This window comes from Antrostomus carolinensis, unplaced genomic scaffold (genome assembly GCF_000700745.2).
Source record: "Antrostomus carolinensis isolate BGI_N321 unplaced genomic scaffold, ASM70074v2 scaffold41027, whole genome shotgun sequence".
Taxonomy (NCBI): Eukaryota; Metazoa; Chordata; class Aves; order Caprimulgiformes; family Caprimulgidae; genus Antrostomus; species Antrostomus carolinensis.
Window position 1 is genome coordinate 12,108 of NW_010327380.1, and position 26,834 is coordinate 38,941.

At 41.2% G+C, this 26,834-nt stretch overlaps 1 protein-coding gene across 1 annotated transcript in view; it reads left to right on the forward strand.

Annotated features, from left to right (window-relative positions):
* Positions 1-24,733, forward strand: part of LOC104528012 (slit homolog 3 protein-like) — a gene marked incomplete at both ends in the record, with an annotated part of 35,260 nt that extends 10,527 nt beyond the window's left edge. Inside the window, 4 exons of the mRNA XM_010171888.1 lie at positions 9,538-9,631; positions 15,022-15,159; positions 22,036-22,276; positions 24,603-24,733. Of these exons, the coding sequence (XP_010170190.1) occupies positions 9,538-9,631; positions 15,022-15,159; positions 22,036-22,276; positions 24,603-24,733 (604 nt within the window). The remainder of the gene's footprint in view (positions 1-9,537; positions 9,632-15,021; positions 15,160-22,035; positions 22,277-24,602) is intronic.
* Between the last annotated feature and the right edge of the window lie 2,101 nt (positions 24,734-26,834).

Sequence of the window (26,834 nt, forward strand, 5' to 3'; positions counted from 1 at the left end):
GCAATGGTAGCTCTGCTAAGTAGGTAGTCTGAGTCCCTCATGACTCTTGTGGTCTTGGATGCCATAATCCTGGTAAGACTGCAATGATGTTATAGTAAACACTGCATGTATGAGATTAATGTGTGTCGTAACTATCTTGTAATACAAAGAATAGTCTGAATACAGGGAGGAAGAAGATCCAAGAGTATGTATGTGTGTTGTTCTATAAGAAATATTTAGGATCCCCCTAAGTTTAGTTGACTAATGGTTAAGTCATTACAGTAAATCTTATGTTCCTAAATGAAATGCAAATTAAAAATGCATGTGTTGGAAATGTTGAGTATGACAGAGTTACAGTATCCAGGGTTTGTTTTTTTCCATACCTTAGTATTTTCCTGCTTTATCTTCTGTCTGTCTAGTTTTACTTGTTACAGCCTTTTTAGGAAACAATATCTCAAATAATGATGCATAAATTTTGCTTTCTTTGGTTGGAATAAGGAAGGCCAAAGATCTTTCTTCAATTAATAACTTTTTGCAGTGTTTTCCTTTTAAATGCTTTGACAGTCTTTTCCCCCACTCAAAGTAGATGAAAAATGGCCAATTTGTTAAGTGACTGCTGAGGGAAGGAATTTCCCACACTCCAGCCCCATTTCACTTTCATTTAAAAGAAAAAAAAAAGACCACACACACCAAAAAAAATAACCCACACTCACACAACCTCCTTCCTAGTTCCTTTCCATTTAATAACTTTAAAACAATGTGCAAATGCAAATGGTTTCTGTGAAACTGGTAAACATAAGTTAAGAAGAGAAAACTGAGAAGGAGGGTAGGCAGATAGCTGATCACCATAAAATAGTTTCAAGCCTTTACCTGCACCACCAGGTTTCCTCACCATTCTTAAAGCCAATATTGGCAATGTTTGTTGCCTGTATTTACGTAACCAAACCAATACTCATGCTGTGTAGCGGAGTCCTGATGGCTTTTATTATCAGCTGTGTCTTATTTTTTCCTTTCCCCAATTGGTTATTTTAATCTTGAAGCTAAATTATAAACATGTACTTCCTCCAGGATAACTACGTACCCAAAGTCCAGATGGCTCTAAAGCTTGGGCTGGTTTACAACCTGGTCAGACCCCTTGATGGATTACAGCTCCTCCTTGCAGTTTTGTAGGCTTTCCTCCTCTTCAAAAAGAAGCATATATAGGAACGTTGAAAGAGGAAGCTATGAATTAGATCAGTCACCTTGGTTCTTTTCTTTTTTGTATTTTTCAAATTTTTGTCTTTTTGGCTTTAACGTGGCCTATCTCCAGCTATCAACAGAAACATTCCACTGTCACCCTAGCTTTGTGGTTTAGAAATGTAGGACAAAATTAATAAAAATTTCTATTCCATTTCTTTTTTCTAGTCACTGCTCCTGAGAGCCATCACTGTTTTGCTTATACTTCTAAATTCAAATATAGAGCTTCTTCATCAGAGATCCTCTCCTCAGTCTCACTATCCTCTGTGCTCTGACTTGAAGAGGTGTCCAAACATATGTAAAGGACCAAATGGGCTGTAGCAGACATATACTATGTACTTTGAATGCTTTTGTGCTTTCCTTGCTAGTTTATTTTGGTATTTTTGTTTGCTATGACTTTTCCTTCCTCCTATTTTTTTGATTTTAGCCAGAAACACAAATATGTAGTACTTAAACACAAAAAAATCAGGAAATATTTCAGCTTTTGCTAAGGATCCTAAAAAGCTCCAGCAAATAGCCACACCTCTTTGTTCTGAAACCTAAAAAAAAAAATAATAATAAAAAAAATTAGTGGCTTCTACTACTGAAAATAGATCTTTTCTAAAATATATGGCATCCCATGGCGGGAAGAGGGGGGAGCAAGTGCTTTAAAATAGTTTGTTTCCCTAGGAAAAAGCTTCAAGCAGTTTGTATCTCAGAAAAAAAAAAAAATCTCTCAAAAAGAAAAGCTAGAAACTATTTTTGGTTTTATGTGTTTGGAAGAGAAGGCTAAGATCTATTTTACCTTAGGGGACCTTGTGGTGTCCTGTGGTAGATGGTATCTGAGATATTTGCAGTTATACTACTTTTAGACAGACATTCACTGTTAGTGATTATGGTCCCTTTTTCTGGCATATCTGAGTGTGGTAATGTTGCATGGCCAAAGCCAAGCACTTAGTCAAGCCAAACAACTCTGGAAGAAAAAAATTGTGTGGTGACTTGTGGCTGACACTTTGCTGGAGCTCTCCAGCCCATTTCCCATCACTAACCACTGTGAGACTGATTTGCAACAATCCTCAAGATGGGCACCAGTACAGCTGAATGAAGCTGAAGTGGATCATTGCACTATAGGTTGTTTTTTCCCCTTGTGGGTTTTTAACTATGTGTTTGATATAGGAACAGGAAGTTTTTAGGTAGTGTGGTTCAGCCTTGTGGCTCCACGAGGATCTGGACTGCCTAATAAACACTAAAGGTTTAAACAAGTACTTGACTAGCAGCCTCTTTTAAAACTTTGGAACTTTACCCATAACTTCCTCAAGACAAAGATAATAGTGGTCAAAGTTTGGTGTGGTTTCTTCCTTTTATTTGAAGGAGTTCTGCCTTACATGGAAGTTTCTCAGTTTTAGTTACTTGGCAAATGTGAAGTATGTTTGCTTTCTGTGTAAAAAATAAAAAGGCACTCACATTTCCCACTTGTGTAACTATGAATGAGAAGGGCTGGAAGAGCTGGAAGTTTTTAGCTTTGTTCAAGAGCCTAAGCCCACCAGCCCTGTTTTAGTAAGAGAGCGCCACATGTCATTGCTATCAGATTGGACTCTCCTATCTCATTGTACTGGAATTGAAGAAGGAAATAGCAGGGTAACTGGCAGTGCTGCAGCCTGTCTTTAGTCTCAGTATGAGTGTCCTGTCACGTTGGAGCACTCAGCTCCAGGATTTCTTCTCATTTGTAAAATGTAACATGTCATGTTTGGGGAACCAGATATACTGGAAAATTTCTCTTTGTCCATACAGACCACAGTGTATCTCTAAGAAAATGTATTCTCAGCTACTGCTGACTTAAAGGATGAGTGGAGAGAATAACATCCACAAAGGGGATTCCTGACTCATTATATCCAATCTGTGAAGAAATGCACCAAAGGATTAGAAGTTAACCACAAGCCCATTACTTACCTGCTTACTGGCAGGTGCTGTTAATAACAATGGGAGAAGCAGAGTCCACCTATGGACAATCAGTGTATTCAGCACTCCAACACCACAGTGATGGCCATGTTACAACTGCCAGTAGGAAATAAGTAAATCTTTTTGCATATCAAGTATTCCTCAAAGATGTCTATTGGTTCAAAGAACGTATTGGGTTTACGTGGCAAGGTTTTGGTAGCAGGGGAGGAAGGGGCCTGTAGGGGTGGCTTCTGTGAGAAGAGATAAGGAGCTGCTCCCCTGTCAGACCTGCCACTGCTCAAAGCTGAGTCCATCAGCAACGCTGATGAAAAAATGTGAGACACAACTATGCAAAAGCCAAGTGAAGAGGAAGGGGGAAGAGGTACTAGAGGTGCTGGAGCAGAAATTCACCTGCAGCCCATGGAGAAGACCACAGTGAAGCAGGTTGTCCCATGAACGTCAGAGCAGATATCCACACTGCAGCCTATGGAGGATCCCGTGCCAGAGCAGGTGGATATGCCCTGAAAGAAGCTGCAGCCCATGGAGGGGAGCCCAGGTAGAAACAGATTTTCTGGCAGGAACTGTGTCCCTTCAGTCTATTCCTGAAGAAGTGTATCCCATGGAAAGGACCCATACTGGAGCAATTCTTGAAGAACTGCAGCCTGTGGGAAGGACCTGTTTTTGAGAAGTTCATGAGGACTGTATCCCATAGGAAGGAGCCCATGCTGAAGCAGAGGAGCAGCGTGAGGAGGAAGGAGTGGCAGAGACAAAGCGTTTTGAACAGACTGCAATCCTCGTTCCCCATCTTCCCATTCAGAGCCTGCAGTGGGTCTGGTGTCCTATCTGCCAGCGCTGAAAGGATGTCTCAGAAAATGTATGGCATCTCAGATGTGACTGGATGCACTAGATTGTGTGTATAACTGAATTCATCCCTAGCAGATTCCAGACAAATCATGTAATTGGAAAACATCCATATGAAGTAATATGGCTCAAAAATGTAGGGAGTCCAGCAAAATTAGGATCTATTCCAGACACTGTGGTTCTGAAGGACCCTATATGCAGATTACCACCTTGTAAGAGCACTGGAAATTGTCTGTTTTACTTAATATTTTATATATTGTGGTGTTGTGGCATTTGTGATATTCAATATGATTTTTCATACTTTGGCAGTGCATAGAACTGGAACATATTCCTTGTTCAAGATTCAGAAAGAATGAAAGGATTGTTATTTCTCTGCCCAGATCTTGTTTAATCAGTTATCCCTTTGTTTAACCTCAAGATTAGAGATAATTGCTCCTTAATTCTGAAAAACAAACCACTTTGTGAATCTCGATGTGGAGTCTAACTTCAGGTTCCCACTTAATACACCGAAACATGATACATGAAAACTCGGGTATGAGTTTTTAAAGCCTTCTAAGTATTGTGAGCAGTGTTCATCAAGCAGGAGCTAACTTCATTAATAATCCAGACAGAGAATTCTGGTACAGGGCATTTCAGGTAATTTCTTTTCTGTTTTGGTATCTAACATCGCAGCTGAGTACATTTGCTACTGAAGGATTTCCACAGAGTTTCTCTTTTCTTCATTGCAAGTTAAAACAGGTTGGAAGTAAAAAAAATATTTTCTAAGATGAACCTCAAATCGTTTTCATTAAACATCAACAACATTCCTAACTGAATTATTTTCTTGGAGGAACATCCTATGTCTGTTCCACCCAACCATTTTTAGGTTTTGCGTTCTGAAATTTCCAATTGGCACTGACTTCTTTATAATAACTGAAAAGAGAGAAGGGGAAAACAAGATACAAAAACCATTTATTGCGATACAAGTTATTAGACACAATGAGTAATCTCTTATGAGAAGAACAGTATGATATTTTTTATTAGTAGTAAAGAGAAGAGTTCCATTCTGACTTACCTGGCAAAGTTCAGAAAATTGCAACATACTATTTAACCACTCAAATATGTATCTTCTCCCTGAGCAGCCTGTAAAAGTTTCCTCTGTGGTTAAAGGCCAGGCTTTCTTCATCCTTTCTTCACTGTAAGCACTTTCCTTTTCTCAAGTAATATTGTGAAATTCTTGACAGCATTTTTACTTTTAGTCTTCCAAGTCCTACAAAAGCTTCTCTTACATTAAGGATGAGAATGTTGCTTTATCAATTATTTTAAGAATACTCTGAATGCAATTGGTTGCAGACTGATTGTCTTTTCAGAACTGCAGTTTTACTTACAGATAAGTTAGTAAAATACTATTACTGCATCCAATCTCTCTTTTACCGACTAAGGAGAAATCGTGTAAATTGGAATTTAGTTTTAAAAGTCTAATGTGGCATGACATAAATAGCTCTCATGACAGCACAGAACAGAAAAAAGAAAGATGAATATTAAACTATGTGTAAAAGTTGTCTTTATTGCTCTGTTGTTGTTTTGGCTTCATTCTGAGATGTGTGGAAAGCTACAGAAAAGCCTAAGCATGTTTCTTGGCAGCTCTTTGTAAGCAGCAAACCCTGTGAAAAGTGAATGTGGAAAACCCCATGAAATTCATTATTTTGCTGAAAAAATAAGACTAGGAAAATGTTGCATGAGACAAAAAAATGTTTTGCTGTATTATTTTTAAAACAATGAGCAATGCTGGTGAAGGGTACAAGGGAAGTAGTTTCATAGGGACAGAATACCTTTTCTATTGTTTTGGGATTTTTTCTCTCTCTTTTTTTTTTCTTTTTTTTTTTCTCTTTTTTTAAAAAAAATCATGAGACAGCAGCAATGGGAGATCCACCTGTTAGTGCTCCACCTGTCAGTACAACTTGGTTCTAATCTGAAAGTTGCATTTTTTGGTGGCAGATCAGACTGCTTCCTTCATCTGTCTAATGCTTCCTTCTCCTAAACAAACACTTAACTACTGGCACATTACCACCACTTAAGAAGTTTGAAATGCAGTGCCCACACAGCTGAGGATGTCTGTACCTTTATGAAGGTACCCTCTTCTTATCATACCTGAGTTCTGTAGACCATAGAACATTATTGACCTAATACCTCCAGCTACTCTGAAAAGTAAAATCTGATGGCATAAGTGGTTTCCTTCTTGTAAATCTGACATAGTCTTAACCTGTTCTTCTTTGGGGTGCATTACATGTTGATCTATTCTCTTTGCCTTTGATGGAGAAGAGTAAGTGTGCCTTGATGAAACAAAAAACATTATTTGGTACTAAAAAATGCTTAACTGGTTAGAAAAGAAATATGGTTGTAATTTTCCTATCTCTTATAGACGTACTTCAGAAGTCCTTGTGTACCCAAATTTGAGCTCTGATTTGAGAATACACAGCAGAGAGGAAAATGGGGAGGCTGGATTGTTTTTTACATTTAGGAAAGCATTACACTGAAGTTTTCTGTTGTTTTAGCATGATCAAATATCTTACACGAATAGAATCAGTGCTGCTAGAAGTTGGCTGAAGATTAATGTCCAGTTTGTTTTTAGGTTCACATAGCTATCCAATGAAAAATTTGGACTGGACCTTTAATTGCTGCACAGAGAAGCAGCCCTCTGTCACTCTAAAAAAAGAGGATCAGATTTTTCCTCTGATACTGACATTAAAGCGGCCAATGAAAATTGGACTCTCAGGTCTGAGGGCAGATTTTTTTGGCCCAGATATTTTCTGAGTGAGTAAAATATGAGAAAGTCTTTGTGTAGTCGGTGCCTTGGGTTTTGCTTTTCAGAAAGTGTTTTATTTCACTGGCATGCTTTCTGCAACATCTAGTGAACAGTGATGGAGCCTGAAATAATGTATCAAGAAGAATTTTCTCCCTGAGATGAGGCTTCTCTAGTTGCAAGGCATTCCCAAGTGAGCTCCCTGATGAGTGATAGATGAGAAAAATAATAGGAAGGATCCTGAAACGTTCCAAGTTTTGCATGAAAAATGATAAAGTTTTTGGATGCTATGTTTGGTACCTAGCCTAGAATTCTCCTACGTTTTGATAGTGGTGCCTTCAGAATTACACAGTGAGTCATAATATTTGACATTTGGGGAGATTTTTACTGGACCTCTAAGCACTTGTCAAGACTGTTGAGGAGAATACTTTCAGAAGAATTATGATTTCCTTTGAGAATTTATGAAACTGTGCTTATTTTTTTAAAGCCTGTTTCCTTTTCTTCAAAACAAACAAAAAGAAATAGAAACTTCAAAAGTATGTATTGACCATTTTTAGTGAAAGGATAGTTGAAGGCATCTATCTGCACTGTGTTCAATTATTAAATGATTAAATGGTCTTCCAGAAATATTTCCTGTAGATCACTGAGGTCTTTTAACATCACCAGCCAGTTATTTTTTTTTTTTTTTTAATGTTTATTTTCACATAAGATTTGTAGTCCACAGGGGACATGAGGAACACCAAGACGATAAACTGGCAGTTTTCCAGGCATCTTAGCGAGTTCTGACCTCCTCGTGTTCATGTCTGTCCAAAGGCCAAAGGCTTCGCCTTGTTAGTATTTACGAAGGTCGGTGGGCTGTGTATTTGGGGATTGCTTAGTAAGCAGACCTATCTCCAGTTCTGACACCTCAAAATTTGTTAATAGTTGTCCCCAATGGCAGCTGTGTTCATATTTGTAAGACTTTATGGTCTCTAGTTGCTTTTGAGGAATAACAAAGTGCAATGGCAAACCTCACGTCCAGTGAATGATCTCTTTCCCAACTTTCCCTGGTTCCTATGGATTTTCAGCATTCAATTTCATTGGCATGTCCTCCTTCCTGAGCTGGATACGTTCATTACATTTGCCCAAGATTTGTCCAGGGCTGTGAAAAGACTTGGTAGCATTTAACCATGGTGGCTTCCTGGGATTCCTTGGATACAGATGGAATTTGTTTTCTTATTACTGATACTATGAAAAATAAACTGTCTGCTTCAGATTGCCATGCCAAACTTCTCTGGTATTGCCAAACCCAGCCCACTAAAAGTCATGAGGTTATGTATGGCACATGAATACAGGGTTTGTCCTGGTAGTACCCTCTCTTATGCCTCAGGGCTTGTATTCTTGCTCTCCTTTCTCACTTTATACTTGACAACTCTCAAAAGCAGATCTGTTAGAACAACTTAAAGCATACCTGTCTCCACCAGAGTCATCCTCAAAATTGTGCTCTGAGTCATGCCTGCCAGATCACAAGACTGTAAAAGACGGATGGTTTTGGTTTCCACTTTCTATCTGAATTTTGATCTTTGTGATTTGCTTGGCTTGTGTTTTCAAGTGTTTCTCTGTAGCCACTAGAGTTAGAAATGTAAGGATTTTTGAAAATTGAGTTTCTCCCAAGACAGGTAGAGCTGCAGTTTCATGAAAATACTGCTAAAATGTTGCCAGCCCACCACTGCTTCCCACATTATCCTTTTTTCCACACTATCCACATGGCTTGTTGCTCATGTGATGGTATGTATCATGTATAGGTACACAAAATATGCATAACCTTGAAACCTTGCAGATGTGGTCCTCTGATATAGCTGCATAGGGGACTTTGGGACTGTAGCTTTTGGGGGTTTCCATGTTGAGTGCACCTGACCTTTGTTTTTCCTGCAAGGCTTTGGGAGGTGTGGGGTAGGTTTCTGTTGGTTTCTTGGGAAGGCAAAGATTTCTGTGGTCTTTGGCTGGATCTCAAATCCTGGGGTACTGAAGTGTAACCTAATAATTTAGGATTTAGAGAGGGGTGGTATTTAAATAAACTATCTGGTTTTGAACATTCTAGAACTATTAATTATTGAAATTTATACAAATCCAGAGAGGTGCATGGCATGTAACAGACCAGACCTAGAAACAGCTGAGCTGAGTTTACATGTGATGTTTTTTTTTTTCTGAAAAGACATCATCTCCTGTGAACACAATAGAGCTAGTACTTTTCTTATAAATAGTGAATGTTTTATAATTGCATGCAGTCCTAAAGCTGGTTCCTATTATTGAGAGTCACAGAGGGTTTTTTTGGGGGGGGGTTGTGGGTTGTTCTTTTCCAGAATGATGTCCAATCACCTTTGGCAGAGTATTAACTACAGCTAAAATATGTTTCAGTGTGAAAATGCTATGGTCTAATGAGCAACTTTGCTTTTGTGTCACTTTTTCTTGCTTTGATATTAGAGGTTCTGGGTCAGGAATTGCTCATTTGATCCTTAGTCAGTCTCCAAGTGGAGTTTATATGTCAGTATCTTTTATACCAGCTTTTCAATTTCATGTGACAAACAGTACAGTCCCTGTAGGTCAAAGGAGCCCAATTTAATGAAGTCTCACGTGCCCTCACAAGCAATTTTGTCGCTTTCTGCTGAACTACTGAGCTGTCTCCATTTAGTGAGATGTGCCGTCCCTGAACATCATGGTTGAAGCTGCTTCAGGATTGTCCAAGTTGTGTTACAGGTTTATTGCTTTTTCTTCTGCCTCAGGTGAACTGTGTGATGAGGTGATTAACCACTGTGTTCCTGGTCTAAATCCATGCCAACATGAGTCCAAATGTCTTCCCCTTGACAAAGGAACCAGGTAAGCCTGTGTGCAGGTTGGTCTCCACACACTGGGCAGATTCATCCATTGGCTTGACTAGGGTTGAACTGGCAATGAGTTTGGGGTAAAAATCATCAAAATTAATGCAAATAGTGCAAGACTATGTATATTTCAGACCATGTCACATTTTAATTTTAATGCAACCATACATACTTTTCTAGCTTTCTGTGGTTTACTTGAAAATAATGGAAGTATCTCCAGAGCGGAGAAATTATTCTGGAATAGAGCATGGCAAAAGGAGTACTTCTGGAACAGTTAGTGCAAAATATCTTATCCTGCATCAGAAACTAAGGACAGTTTCCTTATGTGTTCCTTAGGGTATCCATCAATTCAAGCAGCATAACAGAAATCTTAACAGATATAACTCAGCTCGCCTCAGCCCATGCTGGCTCAGTGTTTAAAATCCAGTCCCCATGCTAACTACTGAGAAGGGAAAGATAAACTTGTGGCCAGAGCATAAAGCTGCAGGTCAGGAGTTTTCCGTTGTATTCCTACTGTAGCTGTTGTCTTCTAGGATGGCAGGAGGCCTTAGTGTGCACTGGCAAAGGCCAGTTGTGGTGGCAGTGGGGCTCCTCTCCCCACGTTTCCTCACATGGTAGGCAGCAGAAAACGGCTGAACTGGACAGCTCTCACTTGGGAGCTGCCTTCCTCCATTGCCCACAGAGGCGAGCCTCGCTCAGCTCATGTTAGATTTTGTGATGTCTCCTGTCTTTGCATTTGCGTATTGGGAACGATGCTAACTGTTCCATGGGGGCAAAGTAAAGCCTCATGTTTTAAATGGCAGCAAAACATCTGGAGATTTGGGGGTTGGCGTGTTTTACGAGGCGCATAGTAGCAACGTTCATCACTTGTCTGAAGAGGGAATTTCAGAGCAATTTAGCAAATAGAGACAGTCAATTGAAAAGTCAAGCTCTGTGGAAAGCTTGTCAAGAAAAGATCTTTGAATCAAAGCATTAAGAAAGGAGGACAAACTCAAGAGAGTTCTGTGCAGCTGTGAGCTGAGTTCTGCACTTCCCACTAAAGCTGTTTTCACAGCCATGATGAAATCCTGGGGGATCACCAATTCCCTCCAGGGAGGGAGGGCTGGGTTTTGGTGGGGGACGCCCTCACTCAGCACACCCAGCATGTCACAAGGGAGAGACAGTAGCACTCTTTGGTCTTCCAGGTAACTTGCAGTTGAGGTCAGATTGTGTTCTGTGAAGCAATCAGCATGTCAGAATAGTGCAAACTAATACACAGAACATTTCAGGATAGTTACAACTGCACCAAAATTTTAGAGATGCTGGCTATCTCGAGGGCAGCTGATTCTGTCAGTCTGTACAACTCAAGCCTTTCTTTTGGGTGAAAAACCTCCAGATAGAAATATTTCCAACTCTTGAGGAAAATTAAACTATTAAATGATTAAGACAGCTCCTGAAATGATGCACAGGGACTGGATAAGGAGGTGTGTACTGGTGCATAATAGGCCCTGATGTTCTTTCCAGCTTTCATTCCCAGTTAATCCATCATTCAGCTAGTCCAGTAGCTACATCATGTTACAAGGCGAAGGCTCGTAACTCAAGTTACCTTATGTTGCTAGATGTATGAAGGGATGGAGACAGCTGTGGTCCTCAATGGTTTTACCCTGGCTTTTCACACCTGCCACCCAAATAATTTCAGTAAATAAGACACTTTTTTCTTGCTTACTTGCTAAAAAAGTGTTCTTCACAGTGGGGCCATTAACTCTTGAGGGTGAGCCTAAATAATGACTCATGAGTATTTTCTACTACTGTTTGTTGTGTTATTCTTCCCACTACTCATAGAATGCAACACAAAAATCCAGAGTTTCTTTACTACTTCTGTCCCGTTTTGTTTTCTAGCAGGCTGTACTCTAGAGGTGAAGGAGCCTGAACGTAGATTTGTCCAAGGATTATTTTTTCTTTCATACTTGAGTTGCACCAAACCATTCAGAAATGGGCTGAGAGCCCTCAGCAGCTTTGGCAGTGATGTGTGGTTGCTGCTGGGTGTCACTGAAAACAACCACCTCCAGCCCCGTGCTGCTGTTGGTCCCTTGAGCAGTTTGATCTCCTGACCTGTGACGCACTATGCATTCAGCATGTCGTGGTGCAGAAAAATGCCACGTGCAGAACGAGGCAGGCTCGTGCACCAGTCCTCTGCTCTGCTTGCAGAGGTGGGGAATATTAATGGCAGGATTCAGGCTTGTGCCTGAGCTGACCATCCGCTTGTCAGGTTTGTGCCCTGGGCATGCGAGTAGGACACACCAGTGAAAGATACCATAGCAGCAAGGACACCAGTCAGTCTGTCTGTCCTACCTTCAGCTCTAGTCAGTCTGCAGCTCTGCAGAGGGAGGAAAAGATGACAAAGACAGGAAGAAAACAATAGGAAGCCAAGTTATTTGTTGATATGGGGGGGGAAATTCCATTTTGGCCCTGCAATAGAAGCCATGATTCACGGCTTTAATACAATAGACATTGAGTGCATGCAGATGCAAATCCCCTTGGATAGGTCAACATTTTAAATACCACTGGGCATGTTTTTAGGCTGTCTCTGATACTGGGAATGTTGCCATCACTACAAGGCTGTAGCAGAAAACAGAAGTTCAACTATACTGGTGTCAGATAGTCACTGGGAAATGATAACTGATCTAATCATGTAAATTACTCTCTTACCAGATTTGAATATGAAAGGGTTTTTGCCTCCTTCTTTGCTGCATCATACATTTGCTGGTACTCAGTCACTTGCTGGCACTATGTGGGGTAGGGCTGGAGCCAACGTGCCACCATTCCCTGCTGGGGGGAGGCCTTGGGTTTCTAGGAGGAGGCTGGGGGAGGCACTCGTGGCTGTTTCTCACCTGCTACACTCCAGGCATGCATTTCTTGGTAACTTCATCCTAGATGTGACACACTAAGAGCTCAGAGATGACTGACCCAAAAGGAATTCTGTGTTTCTAAAGGGAAAGCCAAGCTTGGAAGCAAACTGGACGATTTCAGTGTATGCGTGGCTGCACAGAGTTCTTTGCTTCCTAAGCTAAAATTGCGGGTGGCTTTCCTCACTTACAGTCTCCACATCTTTACTGTGCTGTTACTATATGTCCTGGTTTTTGCAGTTAAACTATCACACTATAGAAGAAGACTAGCTTTCTGTATGCCAGAAAACCAAACAAAAATCAACAAAAAAAAATTTAACACAATGAAATTACTTCTAAAAAAATAACTTCAGGAAGGGAGCATGTTTTTCCATTCACTGTATTGATGTTGGAGCATGGTATAAATATACTTTATTATTGTAAAGCTTGGAATTATTACCTGACAGCTTAAAATGCTGATTTAATGCAGCCCTGCAGAGAAAAGTGGTGGTTCTGTCATTACTGAGATAGCCAATACACATCATAAAATTGATGCATGGCAGCCCTGAATAAGGAACTGCACATCGTTCGTTATTACATCACTTTATATTAGGACTGCAGGGATCAATAAAAAGCAACAGAATTAAATGCTGCCAATTCCCCCCACAAAGTCTTTTGATTGACATTATTTGCTTGCAGGTGTGACTAAAATGTTGCCAAAAAATGTTGCCCACTTCTTATGATTTGGGGAAGGAACACTTTTTGCTCTGTTTTGTCAGCGCCATTATGTTAATCACAGTATTCCCTGAGCCACCAGTGTGTAAAAAAACAGTTCAGGCTTGCATAGCCGGAACATCAACCATCCTGTGGCTGCAGAGGGTCATGATGAGGGCGTCTCCTGTAGGGAGGATGGAGAAAGAAAGTGCATGCATCTACCTAATGCTGCATGTCCTACAGCTGGCAAGTTCATAGGCTTTGCCCTATTTCCTCCTTTTTTCATCAGTCACAAGCCATGTTTTGAAATGAAGACTGAAGGTCACATTCTTCTCAGTTTTTCAGCTAGATGGTTGCTGAAGACCTGATGCTGTGGCAGCTGCTCACTGGTCATTATCAAACACAGGACCCACCGTTGCACTCTGGCAAGTTTCCCCCAACTCACTGCCTTGCACTTGTACGCTGGCGAGAGGCCAGGAACCAAAACGTGCTGTCACTTGGAACCAAATGCAGCACAATGACTGCTGCCTGGGAAGTAGAAATATCTTTCCTCATGAGCTCCCATGTGTCCAGTTCCTCTGAAGAGGTTTTCATAAGGAGCTTCCTCCTGCACTTACCCCACTAGGCTGCTGGCAGGGAGGAGGAGGAGGCCAGCAGAATGGATTGGTGGAGCAGTAGTTTCTTGCCTAATGCCATTTCCCTTGACTTTGTGATGTCCCTCCTCTTCCAGCTCTCGGTGGCAACTACACTGGGTCCAAACAAGGGGCTCTAGCAAGAGCACAGACCTCTTTTTTGTTGCCAAAGTTCACTGTAGCTCTTCCCTTGTTTTGGTTTAAGTGATACTCCTTTTGTTTTCCAGATGTGCAGTAACATCCAGCTGGGAGGAGTAAAATGTGTTTTATGGACTAAAGTGTGTTCATGACTAAACATTGTCTACACTATAGATTAAAAAAGAGGCTGTTCAGCAATCCCAAAAAATCTGCTCCGAGTCAGAGATGTTGTGATGCATTTTCTGTTGTCAGGTTATAAACTTCTGCAAGGCTTATAATAGAAATGCTGATGTAGGCTTTGTACATCAACTTTGACAATTGTATAAAATAAAATAAAAAGCTAATGTCTGCAGGTTTGGGTGCATCTCATTGTGTTGCTCCTATGGATGGCATTACCCCATGGCAGTGGGTACATGCTTCGCCTGAGTGTCACCACAGGAAAGGATGAGCTTCAAAGACTATTTTCCATAGTTGCAGCAATGTTTGCTATGTCTTGCAAATGAATGAAAAACGGGTGATGGTCTCAAAACTGCTGGTCTTTTTCTTTAAATTTGCTGAATTTTATGGGTTGCTTGCAGATTGCTTCCATTTGGAAGGTAGAACCTTACTGTGTAGCTGCACAGGGCCAACCTCAGACACTCAGCAGCATGCAAACATTCGCAAAATCATAGTCTGAGACATCAGAGCAACTGCCCTTGCAGAATATTGCCCTTTGAGTCTGTAAGGTTAGGGAAGATGTTGTCATCTTTAGCATAATTGGGAGACCACTATATGATCACCACTCTCCACAAACTTGCCTGAGGGAAAGCTGTAGTTTGGTATTGCTTTGCTCAGCTTGAATTTAAGCAGATTGCAGAACCTCAGCTGCAGACAGACAGGAGGGACTGGAGCATTTCTGATGGCAGGAACTGTGCTTGATGCTTCCAGGAATAATTGCTAACACCTTTCTGACTCAAATCAGATTGGTGCTAGGCTGCCTATGTGTGCTATTGTTGTGAATGTTGAAACAAGATATTAACAACGATCTTCTTGTATTTCAGATGCGAGTGCTTGCCGGGTTACAGTGGAAAACACTGTGAAATAGATGATGATGACTGCGTGGGCCATAAGTGTCGCCATGGAGCTGTCTGCGTAGATGCAGTCAATGGCTACACCTGCGTCTGTCCTCAGGGTTTCAGGTACGTGAGAGTCCACTCCTCCCCCGGACTGTCTTCTGTACATAGTGTTGGGGCACTTTCTTTAATTGCTTTCATCCTCAGAGCTAATCAGCCTCCAGATATGGTATCGATCTATCATTCCTGTGTGAATGGATGGCTCGGTGCTTCAAATCTTGTAGCTGAAATAGGTCTTAATGAGTTAACTGAATATAGGGGATTGATGGTTCTTGCTTTGAAAACAGCAGTTTGCCTTCTGTGCAGAGCTGTGTTAGTTTGCCTTCCTGCTCTAGCCTTTGCTGGTAAAACACCAGGTAATGCATTCATATAAACTATATGGAGATAAAGTCTACGTGCACAAGCGTGAGCAAAGGATAATAAAATTACATACATGAACCCTCACACATGGCTGCCAGGAAACACGAGTCTGAAGATTTTGTGCCAGCACCTCTGTGCCTGTTGGTGGATGGGCTCAGTACGATTTGTGCTGTAAATTTCCAGTCTCTCATTCTGACAGCTGCCAATAGATCTGACTCCTGGAAATCTCGGTGTCTGTCAAAGATAAGTATACTGCTCCAAATGGATTCACTAATCATTACCTGAGGCTGGATACTGGCTTCCTTCCAGCTAAACCTTTTCTGTGTTTGAAATACACACATGAGACAAAGAAGGAGTACCTGAAAAGATCAGTCTTGACAAAGCAGAAATTGCATGAACACTTATAAATCATTTTCTCTGCTTTGTATCTGCAACTGTTTTCATTCTTCTTGCTTTCATCCTTGTTGTTTTTGGGTTTTTTTCTCTCAACACACATTTTTATTGCAAAGCAGACAGACTTCCCTGAATAGGCATTGATATGTAACATGATGTCAGCCCATGGTTTCAAAGAATTAGACTTGTTATTTACAGGATATCTGATATCTTCTGAATTTCATATTCATACCCTTTTCTCCATGTTTCATTCTCTGCTTCAATCCCTTTGATGGCCTTAGGGATCTTGGAAAGTGGTGGCTGGCGAGGATAACAAGTAGCTGTCCCACAGTGGAATTGTAAATGCACAATGTTATCTAATTGTTGGATTTGAGAAATGGGATTGTAAAGCCCTGTCTGGAGTCAAGGGTAACTCGAGCCTGTCATCAGATGGTGGTGACTGGGAGACTTCTGCTGCAGGTACCCTGATTTTTAAGGCATGTCAGTACTAGGCAGCGATGAATGTGAGGGGTTTTTTTTCCAGGAAGGCAGGGTCACAGTGTTTGGCAGAGATGTTTTGAATTGTAGCACAATTGAGTCGAGCAGTGGGGTAGGTGGGAGACTGGTCTGTTTCCCTTCCCATGTACCAAGCAGCTCGTCTGGCAATTTGGGCAGTGCCCTGGGTTGGCTGATCTCACATCAGGGACTTTAGGACCAAAACCTGGAACATCCCTCACTCAGATGAGGGGGTTTAAATACACTAAAAGTCCTCCAAGAAGGGGAAACATCTTTCTACACAAAGCTCCTGAACTCTACTACTAGCTGAGACAACACTTCATAGCCCAAGGTAGACTTGGGTGAGCAAAGTAATCTGCCTGTCAACAGCAGAGCCAGGATTAACTTGAGGTCTCCTGCTTGCTTTCTTTTTTTTTGCACTAGTCCATGCCACTTTCCTAAGTTTCCCATGCAAAATGCAAGAGACCAAGGGTCTTTTACGAGAAGAACACCACAGTGGGCACTTACAGGCTCCTTCTGCCAAGGCAGAGAGCAAGCTGAAGCCCATTGTGTTCTCCATGCAGAATAGTCCCTGATCTTGTTTGATTTCAGGATTAAAATTCTGCTAACAAAATATGATCTGCTCATTATTCTTTCCATGACTCCAGCCTTTTGTAGTTTAAAGGTCTGCTGCTCTGAAGAGGGTTCTGATTTTTTTTTTTTCCTTCTTAAGATTGCAATTGCAAAGATGGTGATTGACAGAGTTCAGCCTTCTGTTGTTCAGGGTTGTAGACTCAAGTGTTCACAAAGCCTGCCTCAGGCGCTGGGCTGTGCAGCAAGGAGATAACAGTGCAAGTTTTTGAATGCTGCAAGTGTTGATGAAAAGGAGACAACACAAGGGGTGGTCTGTCAAAGGTAACTAGGAGACTTAAGATGATAAGAAAGTTTTTTTTGTCTAAGTATCAAGAATGATTTCCCAGCAGTGAGTTTGCAGTGACCTCCCAGTTATCAGGAGCTTATGCTGTTGTAATAAATGCATAGACTTATAACAATTTTATGGTTGTCACCATGCTGTATGTCAAAGCCACTTGGAGTCACATATTAATAAGGATGTTAAAATTTACATACGCACACAGTTGAACAAATGGCACTCCAGAAATTCTTAACAATGTCAGGCCTCATATGCACAATGACACACCCAAAAAGCCGTGGTACCAACATGCACACACCTGTTTTGCCATCTTAGCGGTTCCTATTCACTGTTCATGTGTAGTTGTGCTCCACGCAGCACCTTTCCTTATCACTCAGCAACCTTTTGCAATTACATAATACACTTTCTTCCTGAAAAGTTTTCAGTGTTTTCTTAACAAAATAACATTTTTTTACCCCCTGGAGATGAAAACACTTTTTGAGAATTTGTGAACCCTGTTGGATAAAACCCAGCTTATCAAACCTTCCCTCTAGCAATCAGCCTCACAGTAGTATTGTCCTGATAGATGTTGCTCTAGTGGTGAAGCGCACATTAAGGCTGCTGAGCTTGATAGAAAGCACTGTTCCTCCATTGTGTAGATATTTCAGGTTTCCCCACTGGGATAGTTTGCTGCAAGAAACTCAGCAGTGCTTATTTAAGTAAATGAGATCGTACCAGGTAGAATGGACTTGACTATTCATTAAGGCTGTGCTCCACGTTCTGCTGCTGGGGAAATAAACAGAATTAATTATTTCTAAAAATATATTTTAAAAATATTTTAAAACAAAAAAGGAAAGGCCTTGGCAGATACTGTTACTAATTCAACTTCTTGATGCCAGTGGCAGGATAGCTGCACTTGTAAAGCCACCCACTGAAGGGGTTTCACAGCAAGGAAGGGTTGTGCAGAAACTGTACTGGGGGCTCAGGGAATCTTTCAGAGCAGTGTCAAGCACAGACACACTGGCTTCTTGCAACATTTGCTTTCTGTTAGTGGTTGCTGTTGCAGGTCGCATGGATTTTTTTATTATTATTATTTTTAACTTCCATGAAATTAAAATTACATACACTGACTTTCCTTCTGCTTTCTAGTTTTTGCTCACAGACAAAACAAAATGATTGGCATTAGGTAGAATAAAGCTAATGGACTGGGTTAGCAATGCTCCTTTCTGCTAGTTACCTATGGAAAACAAATTACACCTGACATCAGGCCAGAGGAGACAGCCATCTGTGGGGTTGACCCTAGTGTGATCCCATCACTGGCTCTCCTGACGTGTTGGCAGACAGCTGCAAAGCCCTCCACTGGAGAGAGAGATCACACACTTAATGAAACCAGGCTTTGAACAGGAAAGTGCTCCAGTGGGCATTCCAGTGCCTGGCTAGCAATGGGGACATGGTGCTGATGTTTCCTCAACTCATCAACTCTGGCTGGGTCCCACTGCTGTGCTGGTAGGCACCTACTGCAATAACTACCTTAAATTGGCAAGAATTGCTTTCTGTCTATCTATCTTCCCATGAGGCTGTTGCTATTTTTTAATAGTCCCATGTTTTCTTGGAAAGGGGGATCCAAACCAGCTCTTGCTGAGTGGTACTCTGCCCCCTGAGGTGCTGCGCTTGCCCTCCAGGAACAGGGTGGTCTGTGGGGCTCTGCCAAGAAGCTGCAGCAAAGGGTCTCACTCAGGAAGAGAAAAATCCCTTCATCTATAACTAATTCATGATAGATGTGTTCACAAAGAAATGTTTCCTAGAACAAATTTACTTTGAGAAACATATCAGACTGAGCAAAGACAACCATTTCCCATGTGTGGTTATTCCCTGACCCTGTACTGCCTGCCATGCTCCCATTTCCACTGCTGCCCACTGTACTGACCCTGTACGTCTCTTCCAGATACTCCTTGGAGCAAAGTAAATGTGGTTTATTGATTGCCAGCAGCATTGCCTGCCAGATTACACTTTTGAGATACATTTGTTTAAATTAATAGATTGGTTCGTCCCTCGGCAAGATTATGCTCTTCTGGTAGATGATATTTACCACTTGGCTGGTGGGGAGTGGTTTGCTTCCCTGCCCTTAACCCTTTGCTGACGGTATTAGCAGCATGTTACTGTGCCCACTTACAGCCCTGTGTCACCTGGGCAGTGAGGGGGGGAACAAGGGATCCCTGGTAACCACAGCTCCCTGGTAGCAGTGGGGGGTGGGCTTGGTGAGGCTGCCTGGGAAACATCACTCCAGTCTTGTGGTGAATAAAAGAAGTTTAGGGCAATGTAATGAGAAAAGTGTTGAAATACAATTTATCCTGAAAATGTTATCCTGATTTTTACTCTTATTTCTGTGGAACAGATTTTTGTTTGCCATACCCATGTCACCATGTACAGGGCCAGCATACAGATCTGGACAAAGTTAGGCAGCTGGTTAGGGTGTTCCATGCTGTAGAGAGGCTGTGGGGAAAGGAGAGCTATTCTAGCTCTCTTCTAGGTGCAAATCCCAAATGTTTGCATCTTTCAAGGCACTCTTCAGGTTTGTCTTTTGTAAAAAGTAGTAATATAAAACCTTGTGTTTCTTCTTTCAGACATGATAGAAAAGCAGAGCAACTCCATTGCTTTTGATGCAGTGCAGGATTTAGCCCATCTGTACTTTGTTGTGTATTTCTCTTGTCTTTCATGTTTCCCAGAGGCAGACCAGAGAACAGAGTGTGTTGGGAGAATAGAGACAGGGAGAAATGGGGATAACTACTTTCCTTTTTACATTTTGTTATGTGAAATTTTGCTGTCATTCCACACAGCGCTAAAGAAAGAGCTGCGGTATTCTGTGCAAAATTTCACATAAGAAAATGTAAAAAGGAAAGTCGTTATCTCCATTTCTTCCTGTTACAGAGACAGCAGATTGTGGTCTCTGTGGCTAAGCAAGATCAGTCTTGAGTATGTTATTTGCTGTTCTTACACATCTTCTATCGGTACTATTTACTGTAGGGTAATGGCTTGGGTTTCTATTCTAATTGTATCTAGGATGGTTGCCTAGAAATTCACTGAGCTTCCAAGGCTCACCTGCTTTACTGGAGAGGAGTGAGGTTTTTGGCATTGTTTTGCTTTGTTTTTTAAGAGTGCTATTATTCCACAAAGTGCTCCCTGAATGGCAGGAAATTCTTGGTGGGACAAGTGGGATTTCACTGTTCTAGGACCAGGCTGATGGGTTATTCACTCCATGAATGGCTCTGCCATAATCCTCTCCTGGAAAGCCCTCTGCTCCTGTGTTGACAAATGCTGTGTAATACAGAGAGACGATGCAGGAGTCTGAGCCCAAAGACCTCACTGCCACTATCCCCATCACAGCTACCCCCGCCACAGCTATCCCTGCCACAGCTTATCCCCACCAGAGCTTATCCCCACCACAGCTATCCCCACCACAGCTATCCCCACCACAGCTATCCCCACAGCATTCCCCGCAGCACAGCCTGATGCACGCTCCCTCTCACTAACTGCCAGTTTTTCATCATTTTCCTGTCTACTCATTTTGAAGCAGTCACAGAATGCAAAGAGTTTATCTTCTGTCATCAGTGCAAAAAGGGTTTGTTGGCTCTGGACAGTGGTTGTAATGAGAAATGTGGGGTATAGGTGCGGGAGCATATTGTGTGCAGCCAGGCAGCCAAAAAGCCTGGGCTGGTCCCTTTGCAGTACCCACTGGTTGCACAGGCACAGTGCCTATACTGGGCAGAGATTCTTCATTTACTTTTTGCTGTTTAGTCTGACACATGACATCACTGTCAAAGATGACCGTGACTTTTGCACTTTCTCCCTTTTCCCTGCTCCTTCTATGCTGGTGTCAATATTTCTGTGTAGCTGAGTCATTCCAGCAAGTAACCTGTGAAGTTGTGGCCGTGCTGAACTCAGGAAGGCAGCCTGGGGACTGAGCCGTGGCTGCTACTGGGAGATGTGGCCCAAGCCTCAGAGGTCAGAGGTTCTTACATGTGGGTTTTGCTCAGGCTCTCACATAGTTAAGACCAAACCACAGCACTTTCCTCCAGATCTGAATATTATTTGAGTTCACAAGTACTTGGATCTGGCATTTGATTTTTCAGTTACCTCTGACTCTGGGGCAGCTTCCTTTCCTTTGCATTTTTCTGATCCGTGGTCTTGCCAACCACAAACTCAGCTAAAATAAAGTTGTTGATCCTGACGCTGTTAGAAACAACCAGTTCAGGGGAGCTGCCCAGGAAATAGCGTGGTATCTGTGCATTGCTTCTGAGCCTAATAAAGCAGTTGCTCATCTGTTGATGGTACACTCCAATACACAGTAAAGCAAGTGAGGAGGTTGTAAAAAACTCTGAAAACAGAGGATTTTCCCCTTGCTTAAAACTTACTACGGCAGAGGTAGACTCAAGTCACAAAGCCTAAGATGGGGAAATCTCAGGTTGGGGCTTACCTGGCTCCCAGTTTTTGCCAGGAACCTCTGCACAGCACAGTGTGGGGTAGAAGCTAATTTAGACAGACTGCTGTACTTTGCAGAGCTAAATAACCAGTGCAAAGTGCAGTACAAATTGCTTTCAGTATTTGAGCTGGCTCATTCAGTGCCAGCATGGGAACTTCTGTCCAGCACTATGCTGTACAGCTTTCACACAGTAAAGCAGGCACATGGTGGCTGAATCTCAGAGTCGCTGTACCACAGTGGTACAATGTCAGCATCTGAAAATGTTTTCTTCCTTTAAAAAATGGTGGTAATCGAGACCACTTTTTCTTTCCTTTACTTTATATAGTGGACTTTTCTGTGAAACTCCTCCGCCAATGGTTCTGCTCCAGACGAGCCCATGTGATAACTACGAGTGCCAGAACGGGGCACAGTGCATCGTCGCGCACCAGGAGCCTGTCTGCCGCTGCCTCGCTGGCTTTGCTGGGCAGAAGTGCGAGAAGCTCATCACAGTCAACTTTGTTGGGAAGGATTCCTATGTGGAGCTGCCATCAGCTAAAATTCGCCCTCAGGCAAACATCTCCCTCCAGGTATGTCATGTAGAACATCAGTTGCCAGCCCGGTGCTCTTCTGAGCAATAAGGCATGTACATGTATATATTTTTTCATTCTGAAGGAACAGGGTCTATTGGCCAAGATGATGACAAAGTTAGAGTGAACCTGTGAGCCACTTGTCTGCTCTAAAATTACTGAAACGTTAAGAAGCAACTAAGGCACGACTGTACCTTTGTGAACACATATCCTGCCTCCAGAATCTCACCACTTTTGTGTTTCATCCTGCAGAAATTAGTGCTTAATGTTAGGACGCTTATTAAAAAGTCTGCTCTAAATGGCCTTTCCATACAGTGCTTACTCTTTTACTGTGCACATTCAGTAGACAAAAGGCCTGGGATTTTGTTACAGTCCTGTAGCTACACCTGAATTTGGGTTGAGGTCTAATGTTTAGAAGGCAATGGAAAATAGGTATCAAAGGTTCCGTGCCACTACTGTCATCTTTGTGGTTGTGCATCAAAGGTATTTTGGATACTTAGTCCCATATGATATTTAAGTGACTTGGAAGTTATTTGCATTCACAATCTAGTAAGCATTAAACTGATCTTTTTCTTCCCTAGTATCCCAAAATAAATGAGGCAATAGTTTCTAGCTTTATATGTGTTTTAATAAAGAGTCGTGTGGAGCACATATGACATGATACATAGCTTTCTTAGGCCACTGATTGTTAATCAGGACTATTTCTGTGCTAGATTCGTCCTGCAAATGAAGCATAACGTTTCAAAAGATGTGACAAAAAAATCATCCCTGTTTGTTTACTTTATTGCATTTATTTTCTCAGTTTGAAAAGACTATTCCACAGTTGGAAATCATATTCTAGACTTACTTGATGGAGTTTAGTTGTAGTTAAAATACTAATGTTAAGACTTGGGAGAGAGGACTGAATTTCCACATTAGGAATAGATTTTTAAAGGGTGGTTCCTGAAAACTTTATTCTAATGAAAAAAACCCTGAAATTAATATTTATCTTTTCTTTAATATCTTGAGTATACAGTTCATATTCATATGAAAAATGAAGCTGATTCATGTATATTTGAAACTCCAGTTTTTCTTCAAAATCCCCCTTTCTTTCATATCACAAAAGAGATTCTAAAAAATGGGCACTTTAAAATATGGCTCCCCATAGGCTCCAAATACTGAAGGTCAACTTTAAAGCTAAAAATCTGGACATTGTCTTCTTAAGTGTACAAAACACATTACATCAGCCATAACTTGAAGAATAAAACTGATTATTACAGAAAGTACATGCAGATGATGTTCTCACTTCTTGTTTCCCAGACTATTATTCTTGCATCCAGTAATTAATCACTAGTGAATTAAAATTAGAATACAACATTGATTATTAAGAACAGATAGTGGAAATCTTAGTAAAAGTATTCAAGGAAACAAAATTCTTCTAATAGAAAAAGGATAGTATTTAAATATATATATAAATGGAAACAGATTTTTAAATTTACTGTTTAGTTTCGTTGTTTAAAAGCCATTGTAAAAAAATAAACAAGAAATCTCAATAAATATGTACTGTGAAAATAACAGGCAGATTGCAGTAAAAAAATAACTTTTTTTCTCTTGTTTTTTTTTTTCTCTTGTTTTTTTTTTTCCTTTTCTACCATAAGGATATTTGAGAGCTGGAGACTGGGAAAGTGAAGTCCTTGTTTTTTGATTCAGTGTTCAAGATTATTTTTCCTGGGTGTACCTCAAAGCTAGAGGGACAAGGGATGCTCTATTCTTCCCGACTCTCTAAATGTCCCATTTGAAATCAGCATGACTTGCTAGTACCTTGGATTGAGTGAATAACTCAGGGTTATGCTAGGTGTGGGGACAGGTCCTTCTTTGTGTTCATAGAAAGTTGGTGAACAGATCAGCACCTGCTGAAATTTGGTTGCTTATAACTGTGACACACTCCTTCTACTGCCAGAGCTGATTTTCTAAACTTCCACTTCAAGCTGGGGTAGTGGCTGAGAAATAAATTCATGCGTCACCAAAAATACAGCAACGGTCTATTTACGGGGGTCAAATAAACTGCAGCTTTCATCTCCTAAAAACTAGTTCTCATTTGAAACAAGGGAGCCATCCCTGAGTGGGAGGCTTGTTGTGTATTGCTTGCCCTGTTTGTGTATGAGCCCACTCAATGTCACCAAGACCTTTTTGTGCCTCATGGCTCTTGCTCTCGTTGTTGCTCATAGATATGATTTATTAAATCATATTTGAATTGCATATATTATTTTAGTGTGATTTTTAATATAGGTTTATTTCTTTTTTTATCATTCTCAAGCAACCTTACCTGGTTATTAATGTTTCACAGGTAGCAACAGACAAGGACAATGGCATCTTATTATATAAAGGAGACAATGATCCTTTGGCTCTGGAGCTGTACCAAGGACATGTGAGGCTCATCTACGACACGCTGAATTCTCCACCTACGACAGTATACAGGTAAATAGCTACGCTTTACCAAGACAGTTGATTTCCAAAAAAAAGATGGAGAGGTAGGATTTTTCTAAGAAATGTGCATGGCAGAAGAACCTTTTCTTTTACTTCACTGTATCTCTTTTATGTATGTAATTAGATAAGAAATCAGAATAAATACTTATATAGAGTCTGCATGGTTAAAAATTGGTATTTATTGGCAATACCAGTGGTACTCTGGATTGCAGAAAAATGTTGTATTTTATCATCTACTGTAAAGATTTCATTTCTGGTGAGTGTTGTCCTTGAAATAGTTCCAAATAGTCATTTTCTTTGATGTTGATATTTAGCATTAATTTACTAGGACAGAACAATGACTGTGCAACTGAAGGATTAGTCTGGGTCAAATAGGAGGAGAAGAGCTGAATTTCTCTACAGGGTGAATATTTGTAGGAGAACTCTTACCTATATCAGTAGTAACTACACAAACTATGAAAAAGCACAAATTACAGAAGTAAATTCTAGGGCAATTTGACCTTCAGACACTTGACTTTTGGGACTACCAAACCCACAAGTTTTATTTGCTAGTCACAAGAAAAAAGCAAATGTAAAACTGAAACCCATGCACAGATGTGTTTCCCTAAGAAGGACAGACGTGCTGTTCGTGTCTCCCGCTGTTCCTTTAGCAGCCCCCTCCCCAAGTTCACTCCCTTCTGATAATTTTTAAGCCCTGGTGCTCCAGTTTGGTTTGTGCGAACATGCAGTTGTGACCACATGGAGCCATTTTGGATTCAGTGCCATTTCCTGGCATTGTGTATGCAGAAGAGCTGGATTTCTCAACCCACCTTGCTCTTTAAGGAAGAGCATCCTCTTAGAGCAAGTGAAAGGATGCCAACAAGTGTCACTAGCCACTTTTTCTGAAAAGTTTTCTCAGCACTTGATAAAACTTGAGTCTTCCCAGGAGCCTTGTAGCTGTGCATAGCTTTCTTTAAGGTGAATGGTGACTTGTTTAGGAAATGAGACAATTCTTTCTGTATAAAAGCAAATTAGGTAATACCAATGCAAGGATGTCACTGGGAAGAGCAGTAGGTTGTCCACTGTAGGAATGAGGAAAGCACTTTGATAGTGATTTTTACCAGCTGGGTAGGTGTGAAAAATTTCCCTCTGTGTGGCTGCTAATCCTAATTGATTTCATGTTAGAGCAAAGCTGAAGCTGTGAAACAGTTTTATGCCACTAATTAGAACATAGGGAAAAGCTCATTATGTGTGGGCAGCAGAGGGGGTGACGGATCGGTGTGGATGCTTGCTCTACGTTGTCAAGGCTAGAGCAGTGTGGTGACAAGAGCTGTTGCCACCACCGCAACACTTTATGGATCTACTGCCTTCTGGCAAAGTTGCCAGAGATGGTGAGTGGCAGTGTCCTCATTATTCCTGCGCCCTTCATATTGATCAAGGAGGAGGTCTCCATTCAGACTGACTCCTCATTACCATAAGATTAATGGCCTGTTCACTACATTTTGTGCTGTGTGATCTGTTGAGATGGGAAAGAAGCTGTTTAATACGATGCCCTTTCTGAAATGTCACTCTAATCTTTTATTAGTTTAAGGAGTGGAGCAAAATGGGATTAGCATGGAGCTTGATGGGAAAAGATTAGGTTGATTAAGAAAAACTGCAGCTAAAGAATGTCAAAAAGGGCCTCTGAATAGATTAAAAGACTTGTTTCCCTTAAGGGCTGAGGAAGGAGGAGGTACCTGCTTCTCTCCTTACAATCACAGGATTTAAGGGTAGAAGGCATGAGTGGATCTGGTTTGACCTCCGTATATGCCCTATTTGACTTTTAGCTAAAGCGTAAGCTCTGTTTGGCTAACACACAACTTCCAGTTTGGCACCGAGTTTTGACAGGAAAACACCAAATAACGGATAATCTCACATTTCCTTTAGTAGCTTGGACAATGGTTAATCATTTCCATTATTCAGGCATTGACCATAATTTCAAAGTTGTGTCACTAATACCTTCTGAATGTTTTAGAGGCTTTCTCCAGCGAAATGAAAGTCCTTTTATATCTGGTACTGGCTCCCATGAGTTTATCTGTACTTTTGTATTGGGTTGGCATGGCAAGGTTTTGGT